Raw genomic sequence first — 11,996 nt, 5'->3', positions numbered from 1 at the left:
TATGGGAGCATGGACCCAGTGTCATTGTGGATTGCAGAAGGTAGAAGGTCTGGCTTCTGTAATTGCTTCCTCCCTGAACATGGGCATTGACTGGTCAGTCCATACTCCCAGTCTGCCTCTCTCTTTCCCTAGTAGGTTTTAACCTTGTTACCATCATCACTTTGAAATGGATAATTTTTGTGTGAAGAATGCTCCTGTGCATTGAAGATTTGCAACAGATGCCCCCATTCGTTCCACTCTTCTGAATTCTGCAATGAACACTTTTTTATTGATAAACTGCTCAGATCAAAGGAGTCTACTACTTTTATAATTAATAAAAAATTATAAAAGGAAATCTTGTTTATTCCAATTGTCTTTTAAATGTAGCAAATGCAGAACCCTTGTTTCTACTCATGATTACCCTTTTCAAGGCTTCTTTCACATCCTTATTCCTGAGGCTATAGATCAAGGGATTCAGCAGAGGTATGAGAACTGTGTAGAAGACAGAGGCCATTTTATCTGTGTCAAGGGAGTGATTAGAGCTGGGCTGTAAGTACATGAAGATGAGGGTCCCATAGAATATGGTGACCGCCAGCATATGGGAACTACATGTAGAGAAAGCTTTGTGCCTCCCCTCAGCCGACTTCATCCTCAAGATGGCAGAGACGATGTACATGTAGGAGACAGAGACAACCAGAACTGAGGGAATGAATGTGACTCCAGCACAGGCAAAGATCCAGAGCTGTTTGGAGTGAGTATCTGAGCAAGTGAGCCTGAGGAGAGGCATGTCATCACAGTAGAAGTGATTGATGATGTTGGAGTGGCAGTAGGAGAGGCGGAAGGTGAGGATGGCATGAAACAGTGCCATCAGGAAGCTGTAAGCATAGGGGACAGCTACCAGCTGAATACACACCCCTGGAGACATCACTACCATATAGAGGAGAGGGTTACAGATGGCCACATACCGGTCATAGGCCATGGACGCCAACAGCAAACACTCTGATACCATGAAGGTGAGGAAACAGCCCAACTGAGCAGCACATGCGTTGAAGGAGATTATGTTTTGTTTGTATAAGAAATTCCCAAGCATTTTGGGTGTGATGACAGAAGAGTAACAGAAATCCACAAAAGCCAGGTTGCTGAGAAAGAAATACATTGGTGTGCTGAGTCTTGCGTCTGTTCTAATGACTAAGATCAAGCCTAGATTCCCTACTACTGTGAAGAGGTAAATGGAAAGGAACACTACAAATAAAGGCATCTTCAGTTCCTGACGGTCTGTGAGGCCCAAGAGAATAAATTCCTTTATTTGAGTATAATTTTTCTGGGCCATAATTCTTCAGGGTATCTAGAATAAGAAAGAAGAGGGGGACAAAATAGAGGGGGAAAAGTTCAATTCAATATGCTAATCCTTTAAATTTAATTTTTTTGATTTACTGTTACACAAAGAATTTTTTTTGCTAATATAAAATAATATACTAGAATGCTAGGAATAGGATGAAATGAGATGAAAAGTCTCATTTATATCCAAATCAACTGTGCATACAAAGATAAAAGCTGTCCGACAGTTCACATTGCCTTGGTGTCTGTCCAGTGGTCTGTTCACTGGCCTATTAAAAGTCATAAAATAATCATTAAGTTAAATTTCAGTATATACATAAAAATGTTGATCGTGTTGATAAATGTTCACACTCATGGCCTAAAAAGATCACATCCTTTTGACAGATCTGTCATTATACTTGTGAACACACAAGTGTATATGTATTTAAATGATATATATTTTGGAATTTTTGTTTACTTTAATAATAAGTACTTCAAAGTCACTTGATTGCAGAATAAGCATAACATTGATTTTTTTTAATATTGTAGATAGGGTGGAATATATTGAAACAGAAGAACCAAAGCAAAATCTAATAGATTGAGTGAGTTAGTTGTGTTTTAATTTTTTAATGAAAATTAAAGATTAGAACTGGCAAGATAGTATACTTGGATAGCGCACAGCTTTGCTACATGTGCAATCCAAGGTCATGTGTGTCCATTATGACACTGAAAGGTGCTTCATTGATGCTGTGAATTTTTCTTCTCTCTTAGCCTCTCTCTCTAACCAAAAGAAGAGGACAATGAAGGTAGAGGAGGAGCAGAAGAAAAAAAAAGAAGATATGTGATTTCACAATCTCATCCTAAATAGTTTCTAATTTCATTTTTTTATTATTGGATAGAGACAGAGAGACATTGAGAGGGGAGAGGGAGAGGGTGGTAGAGAGGGAGAGAGACAGAGAAATACCTGCAGTTCTACTTCACCTCTCATGAAGCTTTCTCCATGCAAGTGGGGACCAGGGGTTTTGAACTCAGGTTCTTGTGCACTATGATATGTGTGTTTAACCAGATGTGCCACCACCTGGCCCCCCAGAATATTTGTTTTTAATTCAACTGCATTATACTCTCCAAACTTTAATAGACATTCAAAATTCAGATAACATATTTGTTCTTCATTTGTAAATAACAACACCACAGTATTATACTCCTCCTTTTTTTGTCCTATCATTCCCACTATCCTTTCTGTTAGAAAAAATAGACATTAGAAAGAAAATTTTAACCTTAAAGACCTGTTAAAATATCTCTGTGTGGTATTATCATCAGCCTGGTGTTCAGGGATCGTTAAGTATGATTAGGTGTATATATTTTTCTTTTAGTTATCTTTATTTATTAAGTAGAGGCAGAGAGAAATTAAGAGGGGAGTGGGGATAGAGAGGGACAGAGATAGAGAGCCAACTGAAACTCTGCTTCACCACTCCCAAAGCTTTCTCTCTGCAGCTGGGGACAGGGGCCTTGAACTTGGGCCCTTGTGCTTCACAGCATGCGCATTCAACCAGATGCACCAACACCCAGCCTGGGGGGTTTTTTGTTTTTTTTTTAACCAGTATATCAACTTCCTGCTTGCAAACCTATCTCTGATAGCAGTTAACACTCCGTGGTAGACAATCATGTTGGATTTTACTTTCTTAATAGTCTCTTCTAAATATTCAACAATAAGGAATAAAATATTAATCTTTAATCAATTAATAAAGATTAATGTCAAAGTAATATCTGGTCATTTATTTCTCTTATCAACTTATTTGATTTAGAAAATATGTCTAGGAATAAATAATTTTCATCTTATATACTCCCCACTAAATCTCACCAATATATTCAGCTGCTCTGATCATAGTATGAGTAGTTTTGGCATAGATCATTATGTGATCTACCATGATTTCTAATTTGATTTCATCAAAAAAGCACATATAGATATTAAAAAAGCAATATAAACCAATAAAGACTTTGCAATTGTGTATGCATTTCAAAGATCTTGGTTGACTTCCTCCCACGCACAAAATATCTTTCTGGACATTGAGATGACAACAAATAAAAAAGAGAGTCATGGGAGTTGGGTGGTGGCACAGTGCGTTGAGCGCATGTGGCGCAAAGCGCAAGGACCAGAGTAAGGATCCCAGTTCGAACCCCCGGCACCCCACCTGCAAGTGAGTTGCTTCACAGGCGGTGAAGCAGGTCTGGAGGTGTCTGTCTTTCTCTCCCCCTCTCTGTCTCCCCTCCTCTCTCCATTTCTCTCTGTCCTATCCAGCAAGGATGACATCAATAACAACAATAACTACAACGATAAAAGAACAAGGACAACAAAAAGGAAATAAATAAATGAATAAATAAATATTAAAAATAAAAAGAGAGACTTGCTTGAATAATGTATCAGGTTCTGATGAGAGGAAGATAGCAGATCTAAAATGTTAAGTGCTGAGTACACAAAAAAATTATAAGTCCTTATTAGAATTCCTGTAATGAAGAGAACTGATGGGCATATGAGAACTTATGAGAAATATGTGAATTTTATCAAAACAATTCTGAAAAGATTTAAGGCAAACAATATCTCAAGCGGGGCCAGGTGGTGGCACACCTGGATAAGAGCACACATTACAGAGCGCAAGGACCCAGGTTCAAGCCCTGGTCCCCACCTGCAGGAGGAAAGTTTCATGAGTGGTAAAGCAGGGCTACAGGTGTCTCTCTGCCTCTCTCCTTCTCTATCCCTCTCTCCCTTCTCAATTTCTCTCTGTCTCTAAGCAATAATGAATAAAGATAAAATTTTTTTAAAAATCTCAAGCAGATGCATGTCAATGTGTGTAATTCTGATTTGAAGAAAGTGCATAAGTTCAACTTACTCAAAATGCATGAATATGTAATGTTTCTCATCCTCACTTTCTAGACCTGACTCTGAATTATTATCTACATAAATCTAGGAAAACCACTAGTATTCCTTGAGTCCCTTATTGACCAGTATTTAAAGCAATATTAATGTATTACCTCATTTACTTCTAGCCCTCCAACCAAAATGGCCTTAATATGTTCATCAAACTGCTAAAGATTCAGATCAAAAGTTTTCACATTTATTTTAAAAATGAATTCCAAAAAAATTAATAATAACTAGGTTAGTCATGGGCTCTTTGGAATTATCTACAAAACGGAGACCCCCAACTCTTCATCTGCAATATTCCAGCCTTTAGGTTCAGGATAAGTCAACAATTTGTTTGGCTCTATATGTTAACTCTTTTGTGAGCCACCAGGTTCCAGATGCTAGTGTGATGCCAACCGGACTTCCCTGAGAAGACGACCCCATCAATATGTCCTGGAGCCTTGCTTCCCCAGAACCCTGCCCCACTGGGGAAAGAAAGTGACAGGCTGGGAGTATGGATTGACCTGTCAATGCCCATGTTGAGCAGGGAAGCAATTACAGAAGCCAGACCTTCCACCTTCTGCATCCCATAATGACTTGGGTCCATGCTCCTAAGGGATAAAGAATAGGAAAGCTATCAGAGGAAGGGATGGGATACAGAGTTCTGGTGGTGGGAATTCTGTGGAGTTGTATACCTCTTATCCTATGGCTTTTGTCAAAAAAAGTGTTTCCTTTTTATAAATAAAAATAAATATATTCCAAATTTTTAAATTCTAGACTATTATTTTACACGCTAATATTTCTCATCATAATGTTATATTATTATACATAAACTGAGTCAAAGTCCATCACTTTGAAATATAAAACAATCTACCTGGGTAAGTGATGCTCTTATTTCTCTTCATGATGAGCCTGGATAGCAGCTGGATCCATGGTTTTGTCAGTGTCTCTTTCCCCAAGGATATTCTCTCAAAGCATGATGCAAGAAGGATTAAAAAACAATGATGATTTAAATTCACCTGGGACTCTAAGGTAAGTTTAAGAGTTGCAAATGTAATTTTTCTGGTTTTGAATCAAAGCAGATCAATAGTTTCAGTGTTCTACTAAAAAAATATGACCAGCTTATTAAAATTCTTACAGATCATTGGGATCCAATTTAAAAAGTGACTTATTTATTTAATTCTTCAGGTAGATACCTAAGACAGGAATTACAAGATCAAATGTCTGATCTAGTTTTATTTATTTAGTTTACAAACCTTCATACACTTTTTTTTTCATTGAAGGTGGACAGGAAATAACACCAAGAATGTTCTCAGGCCGTGATGAATTTAAACTAGAAAACAACCACAAGCAAAGACTACTGGAAGAATGCAGATATATGGATATGCAGTAGCATGGTTGTTTCAGCTACTGGCTGGAAAAAGAAAAAGAAATTTAAAATTTCCTGTAAACAAATGAAAATGGAGACAAGAAAGTGTCAGTATGTGTGACATTATAAAAACAGCCCCAAGAGGGAAGTTCATAGCAATAACATCCCCCACCAGGAGACAGGCAAAATAGCAAATAAGCAATCTGATAGTATGTGGGACTATGTGAAAGCCTGGTAGAGCTTAGAGGAACTCTCCCATCCTTGTGATGGAGGTCTGGAAAGACACCCCACTTGTCAGTCTCTCCCTTCTAGGGATGGAGCTAAGATGGAAAGCTTCCACGACTCAGTTTCCTCTTGTTATTCTCTCATAGCTTCACAAAAGCCTGCAACCTCTCATACTTAGTTCACTCCCCTGCTAGCAGACCAAATGGCTGCCTACTTGTAAGTTCACTTAGAGTTCACTGTATTCACTATAACTTCACCACCCTTTGATCATACACATAAACATACTCCATCACAAGCCTTGCTATATCCTGGAAGTGAGACCCCAAACTTTATTTCCTTGTCCTCTGATATCTATGATTTACATCAAGGTTTGCCCTTCTCTGCTTTATCTCACCCTACTGGTTTTACCACTATGTTTTTCTTAATACCTTTAGATAATTAACATGTCTTGCATCGTGGAAACTAATTGCTCTGATCTTTCTGTATCTCATCAATTCTTGTTATTCCTACCTCTCCCTACCATAGGGGTATCTGACCTTTAGAACCCTGTAATTTCTGACATATTTGAAATATGTCCTTTGTTCTGTTTGCTATAAAACCCTGGCGATTCTTTCTGCATCATGCTACCACTAGAATCGGTGACAAGAAGGCCAGCAGCCGCCTCGGGTTGTAAGGCTGCCCATGTGAGCACCGGCAATAGTATATAGAAAGAAATTAGGGCCGGGTGTTTGCACACCTGGTTGAGTGCACATGTTTCAACACTCAAAGACCCAGGTTCAAGCCCCCAATCCCCACTTGCAGAAGGAAAGTTTAGTAAGTGGTGAAGCAGGGCTACAGATGTCTTTCTGTCTCTCTTCCAGTCTCCCCTTTTTTTCTCAATTTCTGGCTGTCTCTAGTAATTTTTTTTAAAGATTTAAAAAAAGCAATTAAAAAAGAACAAGTGAAAACAAAAGTTAGTAGCAATAAAGGGGATATAATAAAATCAGAGTTGAAATAAAATTAAAAACTACAAAAATCAATGAAACAAAGAGCAGGTTCTCTGAAAGGGGAAACAAAATTAATAGCCTCATAGATTTTCTAGAGAAAAAGAGAAAGAGGGAAAGAGAGAGATAAGAGATAGTGAATAAATATGACTGATCAGGGAGTTGGGCTGTAGCGCAGCGGGTTAAGTGCAGGTGGTGCAAAGCACAAGGACCGGCATAAGGATCCCGGTTCGAACCCCGGCTCCCCACCTGCAGGGGAGTCGCTTCACAGGTGGTGAAGCAGGTCTGCAGGTGTCTATCTTTCTCTCCTCCTCTCTGTCTTCCCCTCCTCTCTCCATTTCTCTCTGTCCTATCCAACAATGACAACAACAATAATAACTACAACAATAAAACAACAAGGGCAACAAAAGGGAATAAATAAATAAAATAAATTTAAAAAATATGACTGATCATAAAAGCAAAGAGTGAAAGTCACAACAAAGTCACAAAGACAAACAACCATGAGAAACTACTGTTAATAACTTTTCACCACAAAATTGACGAATCTAGAAGAAGTAGCAACATTTTTAGAACATTTTAGAATACAAACTGAACAAGGTAGAACTATAAAAACTGGAGCAGACCAATTACAAGCAATTCAAAGGAGCTGTTAATTCCCACCCCAGAGTCCAAGACTACATGATTTTCAAAGTTCTATCAAATCAGCAAAGATGGGATATAACCTATCCTTTCTAATCTCTTTCAAAACAACAACAACAACAATAATAATAATAAGGAAAAGAGAATTATCCCAACTATTTCCCTTCAAGTCACTTTATTCGAGGAAATAATAATTTGCAAGGCAGTGGACGCATAAGTACAACTTATTTCTCCATAATTGATGCCAGCACAACACACCCACCAACAACTGAAGTCTTTCTTCATCATCTCCCAATGGGTTCCCCACATTCTCAAAATCCTCTCCCTCTCCACTTAGCTCTGCTGCTACAGTCAACAGTTAGTCAAAGTTTCTCCCTGTTTCCCCTTTTTTTGTTTCTTGACTTTCTCCTTTGAGTGGGGTTAGGTAGTAATCAACTTTCTCCTGCCTTCTTTCACCTAATATGATTCCCTCGGGTTCCATCCAGGACGCAGCAAAAAGAGAGCATTTCAAGCTGTCTTTTTTTCATGCAATTTTATCTATTTATTATTATTTATTTATAATTTTTATTAGGGGATTAATGGTTTAGAGTACATGCAGTTGTTGACATGTGTGTAAAATTTCTGTTTTCTGAAAAACACTCTAACCCTCATACCTCTGGCCTTCTTCACCATCATGCACCAGGATCTGAAGTCCTTTAATTTGGTTCAATACATCCAACCCAGTCCAGCTTCTGCTTTGTGTTTCCCCTTCTGTTCCTATTTCTCAACTTCTGTCTATGAGTGAGATCATCCTATATTCATCCTGCTCTTTCTGGTTTTATCTCTTTTAACATGATTTCTTGAAGCTCCATCCAAGATGAAGTGAAAAAGATGAAATCATAATTTAAATAGCTGAGTAGTATTCCACTGTGGATATTGACCACAACTTACCCAGCCACTCAACTGTTGCTGGACACCTAGGATTCTTGCAGGTTTTGGTTATTACAATTCCTGCCACCGTGACCATAATTAGTATACATAGATTTTTTTTTTTTACTATTCAGCAGAGTGTTGGAAATTCTTGCCAATTATACTTAGCAATAAAGGGTTGCAGGTTAAAATAAAAGTCAAACCATCACTATTTGCAGATGTTAATATACATAGAAAAATATAAAGAACCCAGCAGGAAGCTTCTAGAAATTATCAAACAATATAGTTATCACTTCTGTCCTTTGTAATTATGATTCTTAGAGAATGATATCTCATGATTGTCTTGATGAGCATTTCTTTGATAATCAGTGAACCTGAGAATTCTTTTTTCATATATCAGTGGGTTATATGAATATCCTCTTTGGTCAAGATTAGGCTCATGCATTCTCCCCAGTTTACAATAATGAAGCTGTGGGGACCGGGTGGTAACACAGCAGCACAGCTGGTTAAGCGCACATGGCACAAAGCACAAGGATTGACTTAAGGATCTCAGTTTGAACCCCAGGCTCCCCACCTGCAGAGGGGTTGCCTCACAAGTGGTAAAGCAGGTCTGCATGTGTCTGTCTTTCTCTTTCCCTTTCTGTCTTCCTCCCGTCTGTCCAATTCTCTCTGTGCTATCCAACAACAACAGGAACAATAATAATAACTGCAACAAAAGGGAAAATATAGCCTCAGAGAGCAGTGGATTCATAGTGCAGGCACTGAGACCCAGCAATAACCCTGGAGGCAAAAAAAAAATAATAACATGGCACAAAGCACAAGGATTCCAGTTCGAGCCCCACCTCCCCCACCCCCCCCCACCCCCCGCTCCTCACCTGCAGGGGGTTGCTTCATGGATGATCTTTCTCTCTCTGTCTTCCCCTCCTCTCTCCATTTCTCTCTGTCCTATCCAACAATAATGGGAGCAATAACAGTAACAATGATAAAAAAACAAGGGCAACAAAAGGAAAAAAATGGCCTCCAGGAGCAGTGGATTCATAGTGCAGACACCAAGTCCCAGCGATAACCATGGAGGCAGACAAAAAAAAAAAAAAAACTGTAATGAAGCTGTTTGTTTTCTTATCACTGAGTTTTGTGAACTATTCTATATTTTGGTTATTAACTCTTAGATGTTTGATGTATATAGATTTCCTCACATTAGGCGGGGGTCCGTTTGATTTGATCATGGTTCCTTTGGCTACACAGGAGCTTTTTAGTCTGATATAGTCTTGTGGGTTTATTTTCATTTTTCAATATTTTGCTAATATTGTGGAATGTTCTACCAGTGTTTTCTTATAAATATTTTGTGATTTCTGGGCTACCATTTAAGTCTTTGATTCATCTTGTACCTAGTGACATAGAGTGGTCCTGTTCCATTTTTCTACGTGTTTCTACTGAATGTTTAGAAATATCCGTTGAAAGATACTCAATTTTCATGTGCTATTCCTGGCCCCTTTGTTAGAGACTACTCGTTCATAAGTATGAGGAACTACTTCTGAACTCTCAATTCTATTCCACTGATCTTCCAAAATCTTAGTCATATTTAAATAGGATTACACACAAACTTCTACATAAATCACCATCTAACTTTTTTCCTGACATAATGCAGCTTATATTTTGTAAACAGTCTTAGAGATGTAGTAATACTTACAAGATTATCATTTACAGTGGAATCCTTCCACACAGCACCCATCACCAAATCTCTGTGTCCCACCCACCCAAAGGTATCATTTTTAAGAAAATATTTTACATTGGTGGAGGTTAGATAGCGTAATGGTTATGCAAACAGACTCTCATGCCTGAGGCTCTAGAGTCCCAGGTTCAATTCCCCACACCACCGTAAGCCAGAGCTAAACAGTGCTCTGGTTAAAAAAAAAAAAAAAGAAAGAAAGAAAGAAAAAAGAAAATATTTTATATATCTGCTTTATTTATTTATTTATTTGTTTAGGATATGTACAGATAAAAATTGAGAGGGAAAGGGGAGCTAAAGGAGAGAGAAAGAGAGAGAAGTAGAGCTGGAGGACTACCTCTCTGCTCATGAGGCTTCTCCTCCACAGGTGGGGACCAGGGGCTTGAACCTAGGTCTTTGCGCACTGTAATATGTGTGCTCAATGAGGTGCACCACCAGCTGACCCACAGCTTATCTTAACCATTTCTTCATTTCACTGACAGAGTTCTAAAATCATACTGACTTTAAAGAGCGCTGGAATTTGTCAGAAATCTTTTCACAGCATCCTTTACATCTTTATTCCGCAGACTGTAGATCATGGGATTCAACATAGGGATCACCAGTGTGTAAAACACAGATGATATTTTATCAGTATCTAGTGAGTGGGTCGTTTGAGGCTGCACATACATAAATAATAGTGTCCCGTAAAAAACGGTGACCGCCACAAGGTGTGAAGCACATGTAGAAAAGGCTTTTTTCCTTCCTTCTGCTGAACGCATTCTGAGAATGGATAAGACAATGTTGAAATAAGATATAACAACGGTTGTCATGGAGAAAATCAAGTTTGTCCCTGCAGATATAAAAACCATTGTTTCTGGAAAGGAAGTATCAGAGCAGGACAATGTTAACAATGGCGCAATATCACAGAAGAAATGATTGATGACATTGGAAGAGCAATAATCCACAGAGAATACACTGTATGAAACCACAACCGAATTGGTTAAGCCATAGATGTAGGTCAAGGATACCAATATACGACAGACTTTCTGAGATACCACCACCATGTAGAGCAGGGGGTTACAGATGGCCACATAACGGTCATAAGCCATCACAGCTAACATGCCAACCTCAGAGACAATGAAAACCAAGAACATTCCCAGTTGGGTAGCACATTCATAGTAAGAGGTGGTTTTCTTCTTTACTAAAAAATTGATCAGCATCTTAGGGGCAATGACGGTAGAGTTGATGAGATTGATGATGGCTAAGTGGCGAAGGAAGAAATACATGGGGGTCTGGAGTCGAGGGTCAACACTGGTGAGGATGATGATGCCCATGTTACCAGTTATGGTCAGTCCATAGATGAGGAGAAAAACAAAGAAGAGAGGAATCTGGAGGTCTGGACGGTCTGAGACACCTGTGAGGATGAACTCTGTGAACTGTGTGAAATTCTCAGGAGCCATGTAAGAGACTGGGAATGCATCTGTCATCGAGAAAAATAAAATAAAATAAGAAGAAAAGAAAACATGTCTATGATATTTAGCTACTGATCATAAGATGACAAGGAAAATCTGTTGGGTAAGAAGTTGCTGAATTTTTGTATAAGTCTAACTCAAATATCAAGCTGAATGTTATAAGTGTAATCAGTAAACTTTAGAAGCACATGGAAGAGAGAGGCCAGTCGGTAAATTAAGTGGTGCAAACTCACATATTGAAGATTTATGTTTTCACATTCATACTGAGAGAGAAGTGTAAAGAGAGGGAGAGGGGAATAGAGATAAGATACACGGCTCAAAAAAAAGAAAAAAAATGTCTTCCCCCCTGTAGCAATGGACTAGAGGTTTGAACCCAAGTCTTTGATGGTAATGTGTGCTCTGCTAAGTGCTCCGCTGATCAGACCCTAAAAAGTTGTGGTTTTTTTTCCCTGTTATTAAGGTGATATAGATGGGACAGGTGGTGGCTCACTTTTCG

The 11,996-nt window shown here is 38.6% G+C and overlaps 2 protein-coding genes across 2 annotated transcripts; both read right to left on the bottom strand.

The window, feature by feature from the left end:
- Nucleotides 1–340: 340 nt before the first annotated feature.
- On the bottom strand, nt 341–1,309 carry LOC103110365 (olfactory receptor 8U9-like). Its single transcript, XM_007519538.2, has one exon. It carries the CDS (start codon nt 1,307–1,309, stop codon nt 341–343), a length of 969 nt encoding a protein of 322 aa, XP_007519600.2.
- A 9,243-nt stretch (nt 1,310–10,552) lies between these two features.
- Nucleotides 10,553–11,488, bottom strand: LOC103110364 (olfactory receptor 8J3-like). Its single transcript, XM_007519537.1, has one exon. The coding sequence runs from the start codon at nt 11,486–11,488 to the stop codon at nt 10,553–10,555; it is 936 nt and encodes a 311-aa protein (XP_007519599.1).
- Between the last annotated feature and the right edge of the window lie 508 nt (nt 11,489–11,996).

Source organism: Erinaceus europaeus, chromosome 17, assembly GCF_950295315.1.
Source record: "Erinaceus europaeus chromosome 17, mEriEur2.1, whole genome shotgun sequence".
NCBI classification, from domain to species: Eukaryota; Metazoa; Chordata; class Mammalia; order Eulipotyphla; family Erinaceidae; genus Erinaceus; species Erinaceus europaeus.
Note: the sequence above shows the minus strand (reverse complement) of the source record. Positions and strands in the feature narration are given on the sequence as shown.